Genomic DNA, 25,408 nt, shown 5'->3' on the forward strand with positions numbered 1-25,408 from the left:
GTCCACTAAACTGCAATAAAAAAATACACTTCTACAATATTTTGGATCCCAAAGCGATAGAGCAGAGCACGATACAGTCGATTGATTTCTCCCCTTCGTTTGCTGGTGACGATGGCCCATCATTGTCGGAGACCTTAACCCGCGGCTAACTGTGCCGAATTCATTAATCGATCGTATATTAATTTCGAACATAAAAGCGGCAACTTTGGGTCACTGTGGAGAGAAGAAAAAACAAAAGAGGAGTAGAACGAAAATTTCCTAACCAACAATTTGCTCTTTGCTTAAGATGCCAAATAAAGAAAAAAGAATTACACCATTTTGCATATTCTGCGTGCCAATAGTGAAGATTCAAGTGACCTCGCATGTACCTGATTGGAAACGAACAAAATGAAGCAACTAATAACTATTAATAAAAAGTTACCATACTGGTAAATAATTTGCATAGAATTCACTGTAAATCAAACAAAAAGTTCAACTATGGTGGTCTACCACAAAATCGTGATCGGATCGTTTTATTTGATCATGATCACGATCACTCATTCACTGCTTCTATTTATTTCTTATTCTCTGCCTGAGTTAATTTTCTGTTCAAACATCGTTGGTAAAAAAAATCGTGCTAGTAACACGTTGAATCAAATTCAATTGGTAAATACTGCAAACGGTAGCTGGTTCTCAGCATCATCTGTTTCAAAGATGTACCGTTATTATTAGTGCAAGGAAACTGCTACACTTTATTCGTTTATTCCTTCAATTCAGACGTGCGCCTCGCCTGATGGACTCTGATTGGCCAAGTTATGATTGCAAACCCAACGGCTATCGCCTTTTTTTTCTCGAGATCACTTAAATCGTTGTACAATACGACAAGTGATTTTCAGATTATCCGTAATTCTGCACTCTATTCATCGGGTCTTTGAGTCAGTCACCGAGGAAAATCCTCCTTTCAGTGATACTGACCAATTAATGAAAGAAAAAGTTGATTCTTGGGTGATTAAAGAGCCGCTAACGCGGCGAATGTGGCCCGCGCCTGTGGAGGTCGAGAAGAGACGGATAATGTTAAAACGACTAAATTATTAACTACCATCTCGAGTCGACCTTCCAGAAGAAATTTAATTTCGACGCGCGCGAAGACCCTGCATCCTCGAATCGGGTTGGTCCCACCCAACGAGTTCGGCACTGCTTAACGAGAAAAGGAAGTTTCGAATGAGCTGAAAACGAAAGAAATTAACAAGATAATGTTTGAGTCTTCCTATCAACCTACTGATGCAGCCCGGACAAAAAAAATTGGAGGAAGATGGGAATTTTGCTTCGTTAGAGAAGCGGAGGATGATTATATAATCGTTGCCCCTTACACATGAGGACTGCGGATTAAGTCGCTAGCTGATGGAATGATTGAGTTGCAGCTGATGTCGTCAAATGGGATGATGAGTTTATTTCGTAAACCATGCAATCCATTCGCTTCGTAATCTCGAAAAATCGATTTGCCGTCGAAGACCACCAAAACTACTGAAATGTATTTTATACATAACGAAGCGTACAGAATACGCACTTCCAGGAAATCTTTAATGTGCGTAACTTTCTTACATGCGGTGATCGGCCGATCGTAAAAGACACTTTCGTTGGCTATAAAACTGGACGAAACGAGCATTTGGAACGCGACACGCACCATTTGTCCCTGACCTTCCTGTCGTAACGAGTCTACGTTATCTGAAAGCCGATTCAATGCATTCTCAATTTTCTAAAGGGCGATTGATAGTTCGTTTACAGCAAGCAAGACCTCGAAATTATCATACAGTTCAAACACAAAACGTACAATTTTATTACCCACGTCTTATCACCCCAAGCCATCATCGCGAGGTTCGTTTGGTGTTTTCTCTAAGCAATTAATTAGGACCCGATTCCACCGAGTCGACATCGACGCGCAAGGGGGTCGGAATGTTAAACTGAAACAAACGACCGTTGTTTTTTGGGACCTTGGCAATCGAAACCGTATGTGGATGCTGCTGGCTACCCAGACCAAACTCAAATTGAGATTGAAAAATTAACTTGCCTAAAATGGATGGCCCGCACCCGACGATGTAGCTTCATTATACATTCGAGAGAGCAGGGCGACAAAAAATGTACCTTCTAAAATGTTCGCATTCCACTTTGTTATCCTTGAAAAGCTGCTGCTAGCAGGGGCGTTAAGTTGCTTGGTGTCCAAATTTGCACTCGATCAAATGATGCAGATGCGAGCATTCGGATTCCTCGTTTATTGGCAATCGATTAAGTTGCTGATCCGAAAGCAGATAAGACAGTGTGGCATTTGGTAGACGATGGCAGCCGACCGTGCATGCATGTCTCGTCGTTTGTGACCCTGCAGCCGAAGCGAACGAGGAATGTTGGCGGGTGCCTTCTATTTCCGCAGGATATGGCTTAATTAGTTAGTTAGTGTAGACTTTATCTAAACCAAACAACAGACGCACAGGAATAGTAATACCTACCAAAATATGGCTTGACATTAAATCAGTTAGTTTAGAAACAACCATCTGTTTCAAAATAATATCATATTGCTAAGACAACCTAATCAGTACTGTGACCCGCCTCGAAAATACACAGCAATAGAACATTTTCTGAGCAAACCTGTCAATTGTTAAACCACCAGCTGCCATTTTGCTATGTATGGCACAGCTGAGAACATTCCACTTGAAAAAAGTCGCGATAAATCAATACCGTTTCCGATACTGCACTTGTTATGTGTATTATTCAGTTACTACGTCAAATTGGCGACCATAAGGCAACCTGGTCTGGGCTTTGCTCAGTAGCTTCGGGAAATATAAGATCGAGAAAAATTCATGGCACGCTCATAAACTATCGATGATTATGATGTTCGTCGTGAGGTACGTCTAGATTACTGCCTCGGGAGACTGAAAGGAAGAGCCTGGGTTTGCGTAGCGCCTGCATCAGCCGTCTGCTCGGGTGGCCTCCATTTTGGTGTCGGTTTCGATCTACCCCTAAGTACGCCGCTGGAGTCAAGTCCCCAGAAACAACGCTTTGCGCCGCCCGCCAGCTTTGAGATCACGTAAAACCTGACATCCTCCGCCTCCTTTCATCATTCATGCTCGCTGTGGGTAGGATTGAACCGGATCGGATTGGGGCAACTTCGAGTGTGTGGGAGCTAAGTAGTGCGATGTAAAATGGGAGGAGAGCTGAATCTACGATCGTGTGAGGTCGATCTGGCCGGTGTTTGCTTGGGAAAATTTGGTTATTTTGCTTAAATGGTCCTGCGCGTTTGAGGTTTTACGATCGATCGTTTATAATTGCTCTTTTCCTGGGTTTTTATATCTCAGGAAATTCGTGAAGCTGGACGGGCCGACTGCGCTCGAAGTCTGACATGGTTATAAATATTCCATTTTACGGTGTCATCTGTCGCGCGAAGGGGAAGAGGAAAGTTTCCTGGAAAGATGACGCCATGGGCCTCCCACTTTGCGTGGTTGATCTACGGCCTGGGAGGGCATCGGAAGAAAGAACAAACGACTTCTGTTCGGTTATCCAAATTGATTCTTGAAAGTTCGTTATCAAAAGTTTTAAAAGCCTTTAATTACAACATTATCAGCAGGATTACCAATCTCTAACGAACTCTGATTTTATCTCTTTTCTCTTTTTATTTTCAGACGATACTTAATTCAATGCACAAATACCAGCCCCGATTTCACTTAGTCCGAGCAAACGATATCCTGAAGCTACCGTATTCTACGTTTCGGACGTACGTGTTTAAGGAGACCGAGTTCATAGCCGTTACTGCATATCAAAATGAAAAAGTATGTATTCATATGCAACATAGCGAATAGAACTGTTCGATTTCCGATCACTGGCAAATGTTTAAAAGCACCCTTTGACAGTCCAATTAAGTATTATAGATGTGAAGCCTAATTAGGCTTTTTTTAACAAATTAGTTTTGATGCAAAACTAGATGATTTAAACTTTTGAAGAGCGCGAAAGATTTTTTACTTTATTTTTATTGAAAAAGTATTTGACACGACAAGACTTACAAAAATGTAATCTAGAGAAAATGAACTGATTTAAAGAATTAGCGTTCTTTGTTGCATTTGAACCAATTTGTTGAGTAGATTTTGCCTTATGCCAATTGTTTTCGTTATGCTCATTATGCATTACTGTATTGTATACAGACACTTAGATATCTTTCTTGAAAAAGTTAATCGAGTGCCAGACTCTAAGGAAGAGAAAATACTTTTTGGTTTTTAATTACCTCAAGTTGCTACATTGAGTAGGGTCAATTTGTTACAAATTCCCCTTGGTTAATATAATTGATAGTCTTCTTACTTGTACTTGTTATTGAAATTATACAAACGATCGGATTTTCAAGTCAAGGATTTCAAGTCTAGAATGATTTTACAAGAACAAGTGCAAAGTTATTTAATTAGACATAGTCTTAACAAGTACACAGTTTCAGTGGATTCTATGCCAACCCCAAAGAATCAAAACAATCGTTCTCATTCCTCGTGATCGGATATCGAACCAGCAAATAGAGAATGTTCCTCCCCACTGTAATCCTATCCACTTGTTCTATTTCCAGATAACGCAATTGAAAATAGATAATAACCCTTTTGCGAAAGGATTTCGTGATACCGGCGCTGGAAAGCGGGAGAAAAAGTAAGTTTCCTTGCTGTGATAACCGATAGGCTTACCCTGCCTGCACTAGCTATTCTGCTCTGGGGGACTAATTTGTTCGAATTACTGGCGGATCATTTACAATATACCCGGGCACGTACCACGCTGTCAACCGCAGGCTACACTCTAATGCGGCACTGGAATTGTAACAATAGCCTTTTTTTGTGTAATTGTTGCGCAGTGCATTCTACAGGCTCGATATTCTGTGATTGTTAGATTGTTTATCGGATTTTTACGATGCACTCAATATCTGTTAACACAAATATTTTTCTGTTAAAACAAATATTTTTTCAGCCTGTCATTTCCGATTACGCTGAAACTTTGTACAGTTGTTCCTTTTTGATAAAGAGGTTATTTTATGATATCAGTTCTTCATGTAGACTCACGACTGCTGTTTCAAAAAGATCTATCCAAAAATGTTTCTAATGAATAAAATATTCTAACTATATCAGGAAAACGGTTCAATCAGGTAATAAACTACAATCAATCAAACTGATATCTGTCAAAGTTAAAAAAAAAAGTTAAAATTTTCACAAAATCTTCTTTTTTATTCGATCCAAAATGGTTTTTTGATTATCTTACTTTTTCCGCAAAATTTCAGATACTAGTATTTTTTGTAGTTCCAAAAAAATATACGCCGTAAGAAAAAAAATTGTTCATGAGAAAAAATTTAAAGAATAATTATAAATTGAATATCTTTGAAGAGCTTCGTAGCCGCGAGATTACAGAGTCCGCTTTGACAAGGAAGTGGTGATAGCTTCGAATCTTAGTAGAAGGGACTTTAAGTATGAGTTTGTTTATAGGCTCTTCTACACAAAACTTCCCTCCAGACGTAATAACCAGTGGTCTAAAGCTTCGTTAATATCATAGTTTATAGCACTTTATACACTGTTAGAGTGATAGCTTGCAGGAGGATATGATAGGGTCGATAAGGAAGGCAGTAGGTTACTAAGTCTGAAGGAGATGACAAGAAGCACTATAACACGGAGCAGGTTTCTTCTCAATAAGAAGCACTGCAAAAGGAAAAAATAAAAACAAAATACTGGTCGCAATGGGGTCCATACAAAAAAAAATTTCTCCAAAAGTTCACTTCAAAAGTTCTGTTTTTTTTTTTTTTCTAACGAAAACTACACATTGTTAGCTGAATATTTATGTTTATTTGAACATAGTAGATTAAAACCTCAATTATTTTTGATATTTTGAAAAACACGCCATTTCTTTCAATTTAAAGTGTAAACTTTTTTTTTGGGTGGACAAATTTTTATGTACAACTTTGCCGAACACACTACACTAATCAAACAAACCGTTTAGACGTTTAAAACATTGTTTATCAATCATTGAAAACCTAATGTCCCGGATTTTGTGCTGAAATAAATCATACTTTGGGACAGGCTTTGACTTGTTCATCTTGATCTTATAGGGATAGAGATTTTCTCCCCTCCTAACAACTGTGAGCTTACAGTCAGAGTGCATCACATCATCTGCTGTAGAGAGTGCAGAGTTTCTTTGTCGAATGAACGCATGAGCAGAAGCCCAGTGAAAATATTGTAAATAGCTCATCGGCACGCGCAAGGTAAATGAAATGTATTGCTCAGCGAGCATCTGAAAATTGCGTTACTGTTGTCATCCTTCTGGGGTGCGGCAGAAACGGTACAAAATTGAACGTTCTGCAGAATACGTATCCATGCACACTGTTTTCAAAGCAGCAAAAACGTGATCGGAATTGTTTTGACCCAGAAAAATTGATTGTAGAGCCACAGTGTCTTCAGTAAAGTTGTTTCATTGATTATTCTTCTTGTTATGGAATTAACAATTTTGTGATTAATCTACCTAGCAATGAATATAAAAATCCGCTTTGCTCGGCAAAGTTATAGCACATCTAAAAAGAAACAACTTTGTAAAAGACATCATACTTCTATCTACTTATTTGAATGGACTTTTTTAGAGTTTTCCATAAAACATTCATAAAGGTCAATTGTTTGCAATTTAACTTTTTATAGTAATTTTCTACAATTTTTTAATGTTCTACAATACTGTTTGCTATAACAAAACTAACAAATTCTTCGAAAAATTACTTTTCACTCAGAAAAAAAATATTATGGAGCCGTAGTGTCTTCAGCAAATTTGTTTTGTTAATTATTCTTTATTTAATGAAAGTTAGAATTGTGCGATTAATCTACCTAAAACTGAGAGACGAATTTTATTTTTCTCATTTTAGCATATACAAATCCGCTTTTCTGAGTAAAGTTGTTGCACATTTTATAAGAAACAACTTTGCCGAAGACACTATACTTCTATCTGCCAATTGAAATGAACTATTGTGAATGCTCCTTGAAATATTTTTTTAATATAACTTTTGACTGTGATTCACCGAAGAAGGTTTATTTCTATCTCTTATGTTTATTTAGTATTTGAAAATTTTACTTAAAATAATGCACTAATTTGCTTACAGACCAATGTCTTTATCTGGGTTGAATGATGTTTTGTCTGTAGATTTTTGCAGATTTTGAAGATATCTGTTTTTAATTTATTTATTGTTTCAATAAAAATCGTCAATAGCCAGAGGAAAATAAGAGATAAAAATAAACTTTCTTTGATGAAATTGTTTGTTTCGTTATAGCAAACAACGTTGTAGGACATTGCAAAAATGTAGAAAATCACTACTAATGTTATACATATTGAAAAAATAGATTTTTAGTGGCAGTCTGTAAAAAACTCCACAAAAGGCCTTTCGAAAAGGCATATAGAAGAATGGTGCTGCAACTTTGTCGAACAAAGTGAATTTTTGTATGCAAAATGTGAAAAGTAAAATCGCCTCTTACTGTAAAGTAAGAGTCTATACCAATAAAATACAAAGTTTCTTAGAGCTCTGAAACTAGAATTGGTTACGAAGATTAGGCAAAGGCTTTGTTAGGTATGTCTTTTAAATATTAAATTTTATAACACGTTTTACACACTTTCGATTACAAACCGAGAAACTTCGTAAAGATAATTTAATAAGCATATGTAGCTTGAAAATTTATTTTTTTATACGAATGGTGCAACGATGCACTGAAAACAGAACCAATCCGCATCTGTGGTCAACCATTTCTGGCCCCGTGGGCCATCCTCTATGCCAATACGCAGCAAGTCAAGAATTTGTGCTGGTGACCGCTGCATACCCTTTTCGAATTCGGTTGGGAAGAACCCCTGTTACGCTCGCTCACATTCCGTGCGGAAGTCAAAGAAATTGTTCCGGAGACAGGAAAAGCACAAAAAAGTGAAACTGGTGCTATCTCCAAAGTCCCGAGGCGTTCATGATTGTGATAGCTCTGATTCCGGACGACAGTTGGCATCTGGTCGTTCCCTTCTGTCCGGAACTCGAGCCAACTCGCCAATTCCCTGTCATCATAGGGGAGCGGCTGGACAGCGGAATGAACAGAAAAAAAACGTCAACCGGGCGAAATTTCCATTGCAACTCAGGCGTTGCATAATTTATCGCTCTATTGTCTATTTATAAGCGGTCGAGTCTGCCTGGGCGTCAGATTCGCCCTGGGGTCTTCCATTTGAGCCGGTACGGAGACAGTCAGTCAGTGCTGTCTATTCTATTTGTCACCCCAGACGTCAACGCGAACGCGTGATTCCGAACTCGCCCATCAGCCCTACAGCATTAGAGCTACGGATGAATCTTCGCAATACAGCGGTGGCGGCTGTGGGTGATACGGTATGCAAAGAAGTGCACACTGATGAGGGAATTAATTCAATTGATGTTTTGTATAATTCAATTAAAATTGTCGCAGGAAGCCAGCAATTTGGTTCCTATCGACGGGTTACGACAACCGCTGTGCGCCTACTTTGATGGTATGTGGAAAAGGGTCTTTGCCAGACTGGCGTGCCGGTTGCGGTTTGACTTGTGAACTGAACGGTCGCAGAATATATGGAACGGAAACCCTACACTGAGAACGGTTAATAATGCATATCGAAGAAGAAGTGAGTGATTGTATGCGTTCTTGTGCACCTGCATCCGTTTACCTACTTTCTTCCAGAACGTTACTGTGGTGGCCCTGGCCAATGAAGGAATGCCTCAGTAAGCTTTGCCTCAATATCTCGTTGTTATTTGTCGTTTGAAATTTAAGCTTATATACCTAGTCGTAAATCTTGTTCGACGAAAAATAAATAACATTCTTCCCAAAAATTATAAGTGTGCCTTTCACCTGAAACGATTATTGTATGTTGTGCCTATTACTGCATAAGTCTACTCTCGCATTGAAATAGGACACATTCGCTGCCCACATGTGACCAATTTGGAAAATCAAACATGGCAACCCCAGCCTTACCGTCGCAAATCGAACACTAGTAATCAGATTGGTAATATCCTTATAGCACCGCACGAGGGCAAGAAAACGAAAATACAATACAATCGCTTCACATCGCCCAATCCAGTCCAGTAGGGAAAGTCCGAATCGTAGCAAGGGTTTCCAACTTGCAAAAGGTCTCCCGCATAATCATTGTTGCGTTGCAAATGTACACAAGTTTAATTTTACATAACGCTGGATGAAATTTTGCGTAATTCGGTTCAATTTTTCACAGTCGAAGAGAAATTTTTTACCCACTCCACAAAGGCAGTTTTCCCTAAGTCTGATATCGACCAAGACGGACAACGGCGACGGAGCAGATTAAGAAAAGGCGATCAATGATGCTGGAATTGATTGCTTTTCTTCTACTCCGTTGGCCACTGAGTTCCTTTCGATTCGGCTGGGAGACGAAAGCGGAATGAGCAGGTATGTTCCTTTAAGGCGATATGGGTTTCCATCAGCATCAGTATCATGATGGTAAATAGGATTAGGAAGGTTCTGATAATTGATATCGAAGTATTTATATTCACCCCCATTTAGCCAGCACCGGTCAGGGGCTAAATTTACAGGAGAAGAACATTGCTAGAAGTCACCGGAACGAAACAATGTTTCAAGTGGATAGAGCATTACACCTATATTAGGGTAGCACGATTATGTTCTGAAGTCTGATGGCTTAGTCCCGTGAAAAGAACTGTACCTAACCGCTGTCACAGTTTGATATAGCCAAAAGGTTGACAATTTGATTGATCAACATCGACCTATAATTTAAATTTTCTAAACAACGCGTGACTGACAGCGACTTTACACTGACCTGACTTCTGATTGAAATTGAATCTCGGCCCTGAAATGTTTAGCCCCGACCGACCGATCAAATATCTATTTAATCTTCGATTAAGCAAATGTTATTTCTGTGCACCCCCGTTTCTTACCAAACTGTTGTCTGTTTAAAGCAGACATAATCTCGGTCTTAAAGGTTGTAATCTTGGTTAAAGTGATACCAAATAAACATCGAAAATAGGATCACGATTACAATGGAGATATACAGACTGTACAAGTCAATGTGAATGACATTAAGAAATCGGAAAACACCCCATTTAGCAAATTCATCCAACACATTGTCCACAGGCAGATCTTGTCGCCGAAGGGGAGGTTGTTTATGCGCGAGGATTTATTTGTTCAGCCTGTCGTCGTCGTATCCATCGTGCTACCGGCGTTGATTGCCGAGACTGACTGATGTGTGTATGTGTGGTTCATAGCCTATAACTGAAGGTCGAAAACTGCGAGGCAAAATACAAGACATACGTAACGAATAGCAAGGGTGGGTGCATTCTATTTGCACAAAGAATTACGCCTAGAGCATCATTTTCCCCCGCTCACCATCGAACGGAAGGTCAAATCAATTAAAGCCCAAGTGCATACACTGTAGAGAAATTTGATCCTGATGTATAACTGCACTTAACAGGATTTCAATTATCAACAGTAGTTATTTATGTAGATCCCATCCCAGCAACGGGAAATCAGTGCCGAATAGAAGTAAATACGGCCCCGACTCTATTTGCCCTCGGGCTGTTTCTCACATCGATAATTCTATCGAATGAAAATGTATCAAATTCCAACTCACTTAACTCACTGTCGACATTCTAATTGATCCGCACTTCCAAAATCCATAACTCATTCGGCAATAAATATTTTGATACTCACCACTTCACCCTTCATTTTATAACGATAATAATAGGTTACATTGCCAACCCTTCGGAACCCAAGTGACAATTTGTGCCGAGAAATTAATCAGAAAAAATCCCATAGAGCAACAACCACATGCTGCGCCTTCGAAAGCGGCATCAATTTGAAACGCCGAAAACGTTATTGCCTTACTCCTAGTTATTGCGTTTCGTAGTTGAATTGAATGCTCTAAGAAGTGTTTACATATTTGTGGTAGGATCAATAAGGTTCCATTATGCATAGGACTTCGCCGAATAATTCTTTAGAATCGAAATTATCAACTCAGTCCATCAAGTTCAGAAGCTGTGTGTTCATATCTATATTGCGTCAGGTAGAGAGCGACAGTTCTGAATATTCTAATGTATTTATGTATAAGTTAGCCCGGTAAACGTACTGCTGTTTGTTTATTTCAATAAATTGTTTATTTCAATAATGTTTACTTCACCACAATTATGCATTCAACCATTAGAAATTTGTCATGCGTTTTCAAACTGAGCGATTCAGAGAAACACACTTCCGGACGAACTGCTTTTCCTTTGGTTTGTGTAGAGCTGTCTGACACGCGTTTTGGCAGTTGTTTGCTGGCGTTGATCACTACTATTGAACCTTGTACGTATATAATCCATTTCTTACCTTGAACTTCTGGACGAATGACTCCAACTTCAAGCTTTTTAGCTGCATCACGTATTGAAGTGTTGGGTTGGCAGGTTTTTTCATTGGCTTTTCCTTCCATTTTCCTGCTTGTTGGTCCCGGTTTTCATCCTGCTCCAATCTTGTGATCCATCGTCAACTTGTCCTTGAACCTTTCTAGAGCTCTTGAAACAGTCGAATTACACATGTGAAGCATTCATCCCAACGCACGATAGGAAAGCTCGAGATTTGCCATGTGAGTGTACAAAATTATTTCTCGCCCTTCATCAGAATAACCTGTCGTAACGAGTTTATACACTCAGCTGGATCGAACAAACAAAGTCAGGTCAATATTCTAGTCGTAGGTAAAATCTACAACGTGTTTCAAAGGTTACTTCTGATGGAAATCTGACTAACGCCGGTACACTGGCAGTGTTGGCAGAAAAAATGATTTGCAACATAAATTTCGATATACTCAACTTTGAACAGCTCCAGTATTTTTTTTGGGACACCCTAGCTCCTTGATATTTTCGGCCAAGTTGTTAGGCATCAAAAAACCTACCATTTGAAGTCATGAAACCTATGGTTTGAGCCACTTTGACCTCTTTGGAATGGAAAATGCAAAAATGTTGGTTTTTCCATACAAATCTCCATATAAATTTGAAATGAAATACGCCAAGCGGAAACTAAACCAATCGACTTCCGACAAATTTAAGATGTTTGGGGCTCCAAATAGAACAAATAAAACTTGGTTCTGGCTTTCTGCTATCAAGTTTCGTTTTGAAGTAGAATACTTCTCTCAGGAAGTTCGACTACATAGGGATGTGAAATGAAAATCTAAAACCGAAAAAAGTGAAAAATATGTCCAATTTCAAATGCTAATAAATCGGTTAGTATTTGATGGATTTCCTTTGTTCTTGCAGCAATAGATTGGAAAATCTTCTAAGATTCTTCCCAAAAGAAGATAATTCTAATTTTATAATTCACACTGTTGTACTATTGAAAATAGTCAAGCCTTGTCAAAACAAAAAAATCGACCTCTGATTGGTCGTTATATAATTGCTTCCCAAGCACGGTCGACAGAATCATATACCTTGCAATTGAAAACATGCTATTTGGCTTATATAAGAGCCTGTTTCAGCCTAAGCCGCTTATAATAGTTCTAGACAGCGACAACAGCAGTCGTCCTTCCTTAGCAGCAGCACTAGCCCGTCTAATTTGCTGAATGTGAAATAGCTTCCACAGTGCATGTTGTCCGTGTATCTCAATTCCCCCACTGTTAGAGCAGCTCAAAGGTTGCGATCAGCAGTGGGTTGCGCCTGTGGCTGCCTTCAAATCAAACAAATCACTTGCCCTGTGGTTTGTCACCACGTCTCAGGCCTCTGCCAGGCTAAACACCAACGCGAGCGATCGGGCGAAATTTTTGCCGTACATCAGCCGGCACTTCCTCTAAAGCGGCATCTATAAATTACGTAACGCTCGTAGGGGGGAGGGGGAGTATACTCGGGCGTTACGATTTGTTACACAGGGGAGGGGGGGAGGTGAGTTCAGCGTTACGTAACGAAAAATCTCTGGAGAGACTCTCAAAAACGAGCATTTTTATCAAGGAAATCCTTCTGCAGCGTTGCGTAATTTTTATGGGGGGAAGGTGTTGGCGTTACGTTTCGTTACACATGGGGTGGTGGGGGTCCAAAAATTGGGTTTTTTGCGTTACGTAATTTATGGATGTCGCCTAATGGAAAAGTTGGATCATTTTGTTCAGAAGAATTTTACTGTCGGTAATATTACAGAGATGCGATTGCATTATGTCCGATATGGAATTGAACAATTGTTCTTTTAAGGACAAATAAAACACTTAATTTGAAGAGTTAATAACTTTGGGTACCAGTAGCAGTATGTTAACAGCCTCAGCGCTAGGTGCAGCCGGTACTTCCATTAGGCCGACGTTATAAGAAAGTAAATGGAAGCGGCACGGCGAAACAGTTCGGGTGTGCTTAGACGCGCGTCATTTTTCATTGTTGATATTATTCCCCACATGAAACGACGCGCTTTCGTACGATAGCGGCGGTATTAGCGGTGGATGCATTTGCCAACACTTACTCCAGTAAAGACATGTCTAATTTTCAATGTGAAAACACCTTTTTATTGTGTTGGCCGTGCGCATTAGGCCTCTGCCAGGCTTAACGCGAAAAGTGGCGCGAACCGATTCGCCCGGCCGTAGGTTAATGTACAGCCGTAAGTAGAGCTGTACATTAACCTACGGCCGGGTGATCAGAATAGAATTCCTAACTACGATGCCGTTCCTGAATGCGAAACCACTATTTTCCTGCTATCGGAGCATCCTTGCCGGTTGAGGGTTTCGGCCTTCCTCCGGTGAAGCTCTGCCTGATTACGGCAACTACACAAGCATTCTGGATTTTGGCAATCAAAACTTCTGCTGGCTGTCTGTTTTTCAGTGTGAAAACAGCCTTCAACTTTGTTATCAGAGTGCCTGATTACGATTTGGTAATATTGTTTGAGTTAAATGTTTACAAAATTTTACAATATTTCTCTTTCTCCCATTCAATAAAACACGTAATACGATGCCTTCGTCATACGCAAGTTCACCACTCCCGCTATCGGCGTAACACAAAGATGCAATCAGCGTCATATCCGATTTTTTTTTCAACAACAAACTGTCCTTTTTAGGACAACCAAACAAATGAATTGAAGATTTAAAATTTTCCTCGTTCTGAGCTTTAATCAAAAGTTAATTATCTTAATTTGAATTCACATGTACATATACTCTGACTGTTGAATCTTGTTTGCGCCGCAAAGGGTTTGTACTTTTCCTGTTCAGTGAGGTCGTATTTATATGTGCAAACTGAAATTGAGTAGTACTTCAACTTCATTTGCACAGAATTTTCAATACTGCCAATGAGCGGTCAACATTTATTTACTAGAAAAAATGACTGACACGCAAGCAGCCGGGTTAACTCTCTTGTAAAAGTATTCTACTTCAACCTTGCGGTCGTGGCTTTGCACACAACCCTCCTGTGTTTTTTCCATATAACGATTCCCCACCCTCATGTCAACCCATTAGACACCAACCGTCTATTGTGGTATTCTCTATATAAGTATAAGAAAAAAGTTTTACAGTACTTACCACCCTGTCTCAATATGCCAACCAATGTTTGCTTCCATGAGCTCAGACTGATTTGATGTCTTGAAGGTAAAGCTGTTTAGAAAAACTCATGACAATCTCCTTTCTCAATAAATTGGTCGTCCTGCTTAGTGTTATGAAAATGACTGCAATACAATGACAGCAAATTTTTAACTGATCCGGCTACACAGTCCGACAGCAACTGACGACAGCACACATGTAACTCCATACGGGATGTTAGTTTTCATCTCCTTATGTCTGTTGGTTATTCCAAGCTGTCGTAAATGACAGCCTATAATCTTCCGACATCCTTCAGCACAAATCCTATACACGACAGTAAGGCCGATGAAAGAATGAAAGAGAGATGGTGCGAAGCACGTTTTTTCTTACGTGGGGAATAATATCAACAATGGAAACGGTTTGCTTTGTATTCAATATGCCACCGGCCTGTGAAAAAGGAGAAACGAAAAAATGCGAGTCGATGACAGCCGCAGCCGATCAGCAGACTGTCACACTGAGCAAACTGGGCTGTCATGTCCGAAAGAACAAAATACATGCGCAAGAATGAACTGTCGTACGCAGCACAAGACAGTTTCTTTGCCTTGTTTAAGCTGTAGCTGTATGTGAGCTCTCATGAACAGCTCATGCATTGGGCTGTTAGAGTGAAAAGAGAGACAAGTCGTCAGTATAATGTCGCTCTCCAGTCATTCTCCTAAGCTTGGTCCTGCTTTCGGCATGTTATTAAAACTGATGTCTTGAAGGAAAATATACTGGTACCGGCAACAACATCACTGCAAGCCATCTTGGCTTGGGGAAGGAAGGAACGAAGAAAGTGTAACAATTGTTGTTGTTGGAGACCGAGTTTACCTCTGCATCTCCAACGACTTTGACGGAAAGGATGATACATATTTGTCATCGTGGTAAGCAACGGGTTTTGTCGGTCTCAGACCCGTGAAGTCAAAGCGAAAAAATAGGGGGAGGGAACTGGATAGATGAAAGGGGGAATCTGAGAATTCGGGTGATGGGAAGGGGATATGAAAAGGGAAGAGATAAGGGGGATACGTATTCTGGATTCGGCGATGAATCGATAATCGGTTTATCGCCGCAAAAGTAAAAGTATAAGTAAAGTAAGTAAGGGGGATATCTAAGATATAACCTATACTTAAAAGTCCTTCTGACATCGAACGGTCTGATTCCACTAAGATTCAAACTCAGACCATCCGCTCTGTATCCGGACTTTGTAGCTTTGACTTTGTTTCTCTCTCTCACTTTCTTTTCCTACGTATTCAGTTTTTGGCCGGATAGTACGCTTACAGAGATTTCTTATTAGTTAGTAAAAATCTTACCACAAGAGTATAAACTAGAGCCAAGAATATGAAACAATAATATCGCACGCTAGCCTGGAGGTCTAATAGCAGTCTCAATCAACTATATCAGTCGAGAGATTTCGTTATTAATATTGTTTTGGCACTTTTTGCATGTTGTAGGATAAGTACAACGATACACCATACCCCAGTGCTGAGTCGAGAAAATTTTCAGCTCGAAAAGATCCTCGAACCCGACATCACAACCGCGTGGAAGAGCTAACCGACCGACATCGCTAACCACAGAACCACAGGGACCACCTGAGAAACCGATTTTAAAATCCACCTGCCAAATCGTTACACTCATTTAAACTGTAATTTTATTCTTGCTAAATTCTTGTATATGTCGAGTTCCTACGCGTCGTCCACCTTGACTTACTTTCAACCAATTCTTTTTCTGGCGGGCTTAAGTTCCCCTACCGCACGCGTATTGTCTGAAATCATATGTTACTTTGACCTAAATTCCTACCAGCTACGACGCTGAAAATTATAGACTACGCTCCTCCAGGAATTTTTCTGTGTACTAATGTTCAGTAGCTAAGTCTGTTATTTTTTCCTTGCAAAGGATTTTCTACCCAACCATCATAATCATCATCGAAAACAATTTACTTCCAGTTATCCCATTTTTTTTTGCAATACCATTTGCCGGGTGGTAGAACGCCAATTTGCCTCCTGGATGCACCCGTACGAAATGCGAAAATTGAACATGAAAAACGAAAGCCAACTTTCCAGAATAAAGGAATCTATAAATAAATAAATATTTATAGAAGCACACACAGCAACCTTATCACCAACGGTGGGTGATGAAAACGAGAAAATAGACATTCAAACACCGGGAGTAATGTGAAAATTACAAGGCAGCAAGTGTAATACTATTTTCCTTCGCCCCTTTGCGGGTTGCCTGTCTGGTAATACGCGAGGGCGTTTCCTGCTCCGCCTGTCTGTGGTAATTTATCACAACATATCTTCACTTGCTTTTTTTATTTTAATGTTTTCAGTGTTCGGTTTGTTAGGGCGGTTGGCTGTAATGCCAGCAGTGTGCAATTTACAACTTAAGTTAGGAATATATCCACATGCGGCGTGGGTGCGAAATTTAGTTTAATTCAATTTCGAAGGAACAATCGCTTATGTTGTACTTGGTTAGTGGTGATTCCAACACTGCAGTACAGAGAACTGTTCTAATACGTAGAACTTTACTAACAGGGTGCAAGAATGCGTGAGATACGTCATCAGGCTAATGCAGTCACTTCACGATGACTATTCGCAGATGCCGACTGTAAACTAAAAGAAAAAACTTTGTAACTCTTGAACATTCACAGCCTATTTTTGCACATTCTTTACTGCAAGCACGTAGTACGGAAAAGTACTTTCACGATGCTTTTCACTATTATTAGACAAGCGGTGCAAACTTCACAATCGATTATAACCAGAATAGAACATTGTAAAGTATGCATATTCATAGGAAAGAGCATTTTCGAAGTAGTATAACAGATCACATGAAGCTTTTGCCTGTGCGAAGAATATTTTCCCGACTAGTCGTTTCTGTAAAATCCTGCTATTGGCGTCATCAAACGGTTCACAGCTATCGTGATGGTAATTCTTTCCGTGGCATTATGCAAAACAGAAGTGGTGAAAAAAGGAAACAAATTCTCCCGATGCAGAGTACTGAAAACATAAATCAGCATAGAAAATCGTGAAAACACCCACTTTCAACCAGGAGTACTCCAGAACACGCTAGCATGCCTAGATCATGCGACGTGAAGCTAACACCCACACGAGACTGCCGCTGCTGTTGAAAACTCGAAACTGATATCATCATGATGATGTGTAAAAAGCTTATATATTGGGTGTGGTTTAATTTGCCACCAATTTGCATACTACACGGTTACGGGTTATTTTATACCCTCGCCAAGAAGTGGCTGGTTGCGGGTGGTTCCCGAAAACACAGCCATCCGGATCCGGATCGGGAGATGTGACTCTTGACACCCCATCATTGCCGTCCGTTGTGTGTCAGCTACAGCCGCCACTGCTGCCGGCACCAATGCTCTAGCGTCCTACACAGTACCGACCGCGTGGTAGCTTCAGGGCACTTTTCCACCGTGTAGAGCTCACACACGGACGCTTTTCACGTTTCAGTTGAAACAAGATAGATGAACCCACCGTCCAAGGTACGCGGTAGTCACACATGCTTTTATTAGACCGACCATAAAAATTGGATTAGAAATCATTTTCAACGATGGTGATGAATTTTTACAAAGTTTTCAAATTTAAATTTAGAGAAATATACACCAACGGAAATTTTATCAAATACAAATTAAAAATGTGTTTAAATAACTCAGTCAATTGTAATACAATTTTATAAAGTTATTTGGAGTTTTTTCCATTAATCGTTGGCCAGTCTAATGTATACACTCTACGGATCATAACCCAGTGTTATGTACCGCAGCGATATGAGCGCACGAGAAACGTGCGTTTGTGTGTGCGCGCACCACTTCAGACCTGTTCCACAGGACAACGAATTTACCCGGGTGTGAGGTGGTAATTTAGAGACCATCCGACGTGTACATCTAACAGGAACTGGAAAGCGGTGGAACCACAGCATAAAAACGGTTGTAGCACCTCCAAAATTGGAAACCACTATCATCAAACATGGCGTTCGTACAGTAGTTGTAGCAGAGACAACAGAGTGGGCTGAGCGGTAGCTATGACTAGGACTTTTGTGTGCGGTACTTGTTTGAATTTGCTACACCAGTAAATACTTTCGTTACACTCGCACCATCATTCAAACTAGCATAAAAGATCTTAGAGCGAAAAACTAGAACGTTTCGTTGATGATGACTGCTACAGTGCAATGGTCTAGTTGTGGTTCTTGTAACAGCGGACTCCTATCAGCGTCGATCTATGTGAAGTAAGTGGATCCAAAGTCTTACAGTCCACTACTGCTGATAGTCTGTGTAGTGTGAATCATTTTATTGAGGGCCGAAGCATATAGAATATTTTTACGATTTACCGTATTACTGTTTATTTTTAACTTCTACCTACACAATCTCTCAATATTGAATGATACGTTCTGTATGTACGATAGAAGATTATCTTTTGCTTATTCTGCACTTGCATGTCCTGTTTCGCGTATGTATCAATACTAATCAGCTCAAAAGTAGCGGAGAGCTGAGTGAATTATCTTTCCATTTTCTCCGGACAACCCGAACGTGGATGTAGAGCTATGGAAAAACGGAAAATGTGTGCATTGTGCAGGTCTTCACTGTAGGCAAACTATCTATCCCAAATTCGAAGAACCTATAAAAACTCGCAGAGTGTTTCAATTCATTGTAATTGGCATATTTTTTATAATTTGGCACACCACCCACGGTCGTTTTGGTTAAAAAGTTTAATATTGAAAAATTCAATTTATTATTTTTTATTACTAATGTTCTGAAATTTATTGTTGTAATGTAGTAGAGTGGTGACATTTTATTAGCATCGAAGTTTTTCAAAGCGAAGAGAGCAGGAAAATTATGAGAAAATAATAGAATTTTCCACAGAGTTTATTCATACAAAGAAATCAAACGATAACACAAACATTAAACAAGGGTGACTTTAACAGTGGGCCTGTCCATTTCAACATTAAATTACATTAATGTAATTTATTGATAACTTAAACAGTTTTCACCGCGATCATTGATTGTCCTGTCGATAGCCAAGTATCGGCAGCATAAATCACTTCTAGCACAAATAAAATAAATAGTCCAATTGACACCAATATCCATTAGATGTATACTCCCAACTGATAGATAGTTTTCACTGGGACACAGAATTGTCACCCTCGGCATGTGCCAATAACTTGGGACTGTCGTAAAGTGTTCTATGCTTGCCCTTCTCCGTCCGGTACAGTGCTACTCACTTTCAAGTACATGTGTGTGTCATCCCAAGTCATTTCGGCCACGTGCCGCAATTTTATCCCACGTGCATCTGTACAGATCATAGCTCGAATGAATTCTCGATTGACGTCGAGCGAACGACTCAATTGTCGTTTGGTATCTGGAAGAAATAAAAGCGCACGCACATACGGCTTCGATTTGTTATGGTAATCTTTTGTTATGATTATTAGTTACACAATGCAACCACCGGCACAAGTCCAGTTGCCAGTCCGAGGACAATCACGTGACAAATTGGAATGGAATTGGTCCCCTGGTGGTATCCTTCTTTTCGGTAGATCTACCAACAAAGATAAATATTTGATTGCTGTGGTTAACAAACTGTGTTATTTATGCTAACCATTGAGCTCAAATAGAAGCACGCGCGGAATAGTCGAAAATTTAATGTAACACCAATTGTTTGGAGATTCTGTTACCTTTGATAAATACAACAATAATTGAATAAAAAAATCATGTTTATATGATATACTTAACGAAAGTTGCTCTTACTGGATTTGACCAAATCATTATTACAAAGCTTTGATTTGATCTAAGTCGAATGTGATATACCACTTGACTCGGACTCTCCAATCTCACTCAATTTCCAAAGATAGCAGAACTGGTTTTCACAATCTCAGTGCCAAATAGAAGGTTGCAATATGTATAAAACGTAAAAATTTCCTATGTTAGAGATTACATGGCGATTTGAACAATTAGTTAGTATCTCAGACCTTTAAGTAATTGATTTCCTAATAATTGGGCATGTGGTTTCAAAGTTATGGAGAGAAGCGCGATTTTAGGCTTGTTCGAAATAATGGTTTTCATTACATGTAAAAGACTAAAGAGCGTGGGCACGATTTACCGAATATGGACTTTGCAAATCCCCAAAATCAAAACCCCAAGAACCACAACCCACTTTGTTGTTGTGATTGAAATCAAAAAGTTATTTCAGTACGTTTCCTGTTCTCGAAATTTAGCTGGATTTCGACTTGTTTACAAAACCGACATTGAACATTCTAAGTATTAATAAAAAACAAACTATGACAATGGAAAACGTAGCGCCATTTAATAATAAAATTTGCAACTGATTCAGAAAGAAGAAATGAAAAATAAGTTGAAATTTTCAAAATCAAGAAAAAAGTTGAAGCCAGAATGGTTTGTTTGATTGGTATAATGTCTTTAGCATTGTTGTTAGGTTTGTCCTGCCAGAAAAATATACACCGTAAGACAAAAAAATTAGGAAAAAACAGATTTAAATGTAATTATAAATTAAATATCTAAAAACCCCACTTTGTAAGAATCTGACTTTCTACCAAACAATGTTAGCTAAAATATTATTTGTAGTAATTACGGCTTAGCAGTCATGAAACTGCTTAGCCGTAATTACTACCTATTAAAGCTCTCTGCAGTCGACCTCTAAACGAACAATAAAATATTATAGTTGAATGAACTAGGAGAATGAAAAAACAATACTACAAGGTATACAGCCCTGGGGGTTGTATGAAATAGTGACGTGGGGCTAAATACTGTTGTTAGAGGGATTTTAGGTTATAAAGGTTACAGAGTCCTCAGACAGATCAATTTGTTTGTTCAATGACTTAGATATTTTTATTCTCAGCCTTCCCTTAAACTTTGTTTTCAGAAATATTTTTAACAACACTTGAAAGAATATTGTTTACGCTTGGCGAAATTGTGCCTGTAGTGTTTTTTTGTGTGCAAACAACATTGATTCGACAGAGCACAAGAGTATCGTTGTTGTTGAAGAAGCACCAAGAGTTTCACGCTTACTTACTTACGACAGAACGTTGAGATCGAGGTCTGCCTTGAAGTATCCGATTCCCTGCTAAATATTATCTCTGCTGGTCACTCATCCGCCATCCGTGCTACGTGGCCAGCCCTCTGTAACCTGCCGTGTTTCATCAGCGTCACAATATCAGCGTGTTTGTTTACATCGTACAGCTCGTGATTCTTCCGCCTGCGCCACACCCCATTTTCTAGTTTACCTCCGAGTATTGATCGCAGGATTCTACGCTCGAAGACCCCAAGCGCTTGTTGATCGCCTCCTTTCGCTTCCATGATTTATGTATGTCTGTAATTAGCCCTATTCGTTGCCGTGATCCGTCTCTACGAGGATACCAAGATAAACAAATTCGTCGACCACTTTGAAAGTACTCCGATCCATCTTTACCGCAGCAGCAACACCCGCAGGACTACCACGCCAGCCATCATGTACTTCGTTTTAGCCGTTTGCAGTTATGGTGAGTCCAATTCTCGCAGCTTCCCTTCTGAGAGACGTACAGGTCTCCTCAACAGTCGTCCTCGAAGCCCAGAAGCGTGTGAGACTTCGTGAAGATAGTACCGTTTCTCTGCAAATCTGCCCTTCGCATTGCACATTCTAAAGCTATGTTGAACAGCAAGTTCGAGAGCCCGTCACCTCGCTTCGCGTCCGAAAATTCGCCCGCTATCCTAACGCTTGATGTGAAACCGTCACGGATACGGGTGAGATGTTTATCAGCGGATTTGAGGAAGGTTATGTCTCGATAATTGCTACAGTCGAGCCTATGCCCCTTCTTGTAGATAGGACATATGAGTCCTTTCAGTCAGTCCGCAGGTAGTTGTTCCTCAGACCATACACTTAGGTTAATCTGGTGAATTGCATTACACAGCCGCTCGCTCCCGACTTTGAAAAATTCGACCGGCAAACCATTCTTCCCAGCGGCTTCAGCTCTGTGCAAGCATTCTTCACCTCGTCCAATGTTGATGGGTCCTCCCCAATTTCTATCCTGTTCCCCTTGACTATCCTACCTCAATCACCGTTCAACAGCACTTCGAAATCGTGGAGGCGGAGAATTGTTTCACCAGGCACGACACGAGGAGCTTCTCTTGAACGATTAACGGAATCAGGAACCGGACCGTGCCAGTATCTTCCATGTGTAATGACAGGGAGGGCAACCTGGTTACCGATAAATCGCAGGTGACCAGGGGTTGAAAGCAACTTTCAACCCCTGGTCACCTGCGATTTATCGGTAATCAGGTTCCCCTCCCTGTCATTACACATGGCAGATACTGGCACGGTCCGGTTCCTGATTCCGTTAATCATTCTATAGAAGCTCCTCGTGTCGTGCCTGGTGAAACAATTCTCCGCCTCCGCGATGACGCGATCGTAGTGCTCACGTTTCTTACGGCGGTGAAACCTTTTTTCGGCAGCTCTTGCCCCTCGGTATTTCTCCCGCATCTGAAGCGCCACACAATTCACCTTCCGTCACCTCCTAACACTCAGCATCGAACCACCCACCATGCTTGTCTTTTCTCCTCAGAAACCCTCTAGAGTGCAGAAGAACACTGCGGAAACAACTGCCGCCATACCAAAGAGCAAAGCAACGCTCATGCTAGAAGAGAGCGACAAACGATTTTTATCTGTTGAGCTACCTGAACGAACTGCGGTGAAATCTGAAATCTCTCTCTTGCGAGACAATGAACTATGGTGTACTTTCTCACACGTGTGGACATCACGCACAATATTTACACTGCAGAGCTATCTGCAGTGCGTTTCACAATTGGTTTCTTGAGCATGGCAGAAGAGGAAAAGAGATTGGGAGAAAAAAAACAGACTGCGTTGCTCGTGCCGGTCACATTTACTTTGGTGAAATTCGTTTTCGCAGTGTAGCTACACGAGGACTACATTTTTGCCCGGTAGGTTTTTTTCACCTTCCGGACTATTCGCCAGTGCACACTGTTGTGTGCTTCTGCGTTTTCTCTGTAGAGTGATTCACCCCTCTTGTTTATATCAGATGTGGGATGAGCTGGAAGTGTGTTTGTCTCTCTGTGAGCTGGTTGAAACACTTTGGAGCGGAGAAAGAAGCAGTGTGGTGAAAGCATTTGATACACGCAGGCACATACTGGAAGGGAAGTGCGCGGTGAATTTTATCTCCTCTCCTTTCACATACTGAGGAGAATGACAAGCATGCCACCCACTACGCGTGGTTTCTGTTGTCATGCCTATCACTTCTCGCGCTGTTTCGCTGACTGCATCATGGATCTGCCTCCACAGGTCCACTACAGCTGATTCACTGATCCGTCTATCAACTTTCCTCGTATACTCTGCAGCAATTTCTTCCGCTGATAACCTCTGGATGTCCAGACGTATCTTCCTCACCGATCTCAATTGAATAACGATGGACAGCCGAGTGCGAATTTTACCTACCACGAGATAGTGTTCCGAGCAGATGTTTGGCCCTCGAAAGGACTGCACATCTATGAAGTCTGAAAAGTGCCGGCCGTCGATCAGCAGGGTGAAGGCTTTCCCTACCAATAACGGGACGAAAGAACTCCTCTCGTCTGACTTGTGCGTTCATATTAGTGCTGGGACTTTTAACCGGATATATTCGTGATATTCGTGATCCGGTTATCCGAAGCTCGGATCATACGGATAATCGAATAGTCGGATATTCGGATATAGATTTGTGAGTTTTTTTTTTTTTTTGGTAACCATACTTATGAGATTATCTTTCAATTACCATCAGAGCAGCAGCATTGCAGTTTTCCTTGGTTGCACGTCCGACGACGAGAGACCAGCGGCGCTCTGCTCCACATATACTGTATGGTACTGTTGCATCTACCAGCATGTTTTTTTTTTCAAGACATCAGTTCTCAATACGTTGTAATAGCATAGGTTTAGAAATTTTTCGAGGAAAAAGGTTGTTTCAAACTTTTCGAAAAACCTTCACTTTCGAAAATTGGTCTAAATTCATGGAAGTAACCATAAATTGACCTGTAGGAACGGGTAGATTCCGTCTTTTTTTATTTGATATTATTACAGAGAATATCACAGGGAATGGTCGGTGTTTATTCATCTCGTCTGTGTTAGAAATGCTCGCTGATTGGTTCATTGTTCGCGTAAATTTATCAATTTTCACTGCTTAGCAATGAAATAATCATAATTAATAACAAGCGTAGTTCAAAATTTTCTAACACTTTATGTATTCAACAACATATTGATTATTGTTGTCCATCATGTGGTTATGCTGTTACTATCGTTTTAAATCTGACGGAATATTTGCCAGTTTCATTTCCAATTTTACAAAATGCTTCCAAATATAGAAAACGAAGACGTAGTCCCATGTCAAAAAATGTCAAAAATCCTTTCCAACAAATCGTTATGGCTATAAAAATATTGTCAGCATTATTAGGCAGTCGGCTTAGGGAAAACCCCTCAAGTTTGATTCCCCGTTGGCATGAAGAACATATAAATCCAATTGACTGACCCGAGTGTAAAATATTTTTAAAGCCAAAACGGTTCGTTTGATCGGTATAGTGTCTCCGGTCAAGTTGAAAATAGTAATTTTGTCCCTCCGAACCGTAAAAAACATTCTAAAATAATACTTGTTTTAACAATTTTTTTTTTTTGAAATTTTTTATTCCTCCTAGCTCAAACGACTATCACTGTTTAGCCAACAATGTGTAATTTTCGTAATAAAAACAGATTTCTAAAAAGTTTTTTGAGATATTTGATATGTAATTAAATTTTTACGTGGTTTTCTTGAATTTTTTTTTACCACTGTGTATCTTGCTTTAAAGGACCGTATTACTGTTTACAACTTCGCCAAAGACATTTTATCAAACAAACCGTGCTGA

The 25,408-nt window shown here is 40.1% G+C and overlaps 1 protein-coding gene across 5 annotated transcripts in view; it reads left to right on the forward strand.

The window, feature by feature from the left end:
* LOC129721425 (optomotor-blind protein) overlaps positions 1-25,408 on the forward strand; it is a 263,942-nt gene that overhangs the window by 227,595 nt on the left and 10,939 nt on the right. For all 5 annotated transcript variants that reach the window (XM_055673974.1, XM_055673973.1, XM_055673976.1 and 2 more), the window contains 2 exons: positions 3,651-3,797; positions 4,574-4,650. In XM_055673974.1, the coding sequence (XP_055529949.1) occupies positions 3,651-3,797; positions 4,574-4,650 (224 nt within the window). The remainder of the gene's footprint in view (positions 1-3,650; positions 3,798-4,573; positions 4,651-25,408) is intronic.

The sequence above is a fragment of the Wyeomyia smithii genome, chromosome 2 (genome assembly GCF_029784165.1).
Source record: "Wyeomyia smithii strain HCP4-BCI-WySm-NY-G18 chromosome 2, ASM2978416v1, whole genome shotgun sequence".
In the NCBI taxonomy this organism is placed as follows: domain Eukaryota; kingdom Metazoa; phylum Arthropoda; class Insecta; order Diptera; family Culicidae; genus Wyeomyia; species Wyeomyia smithii.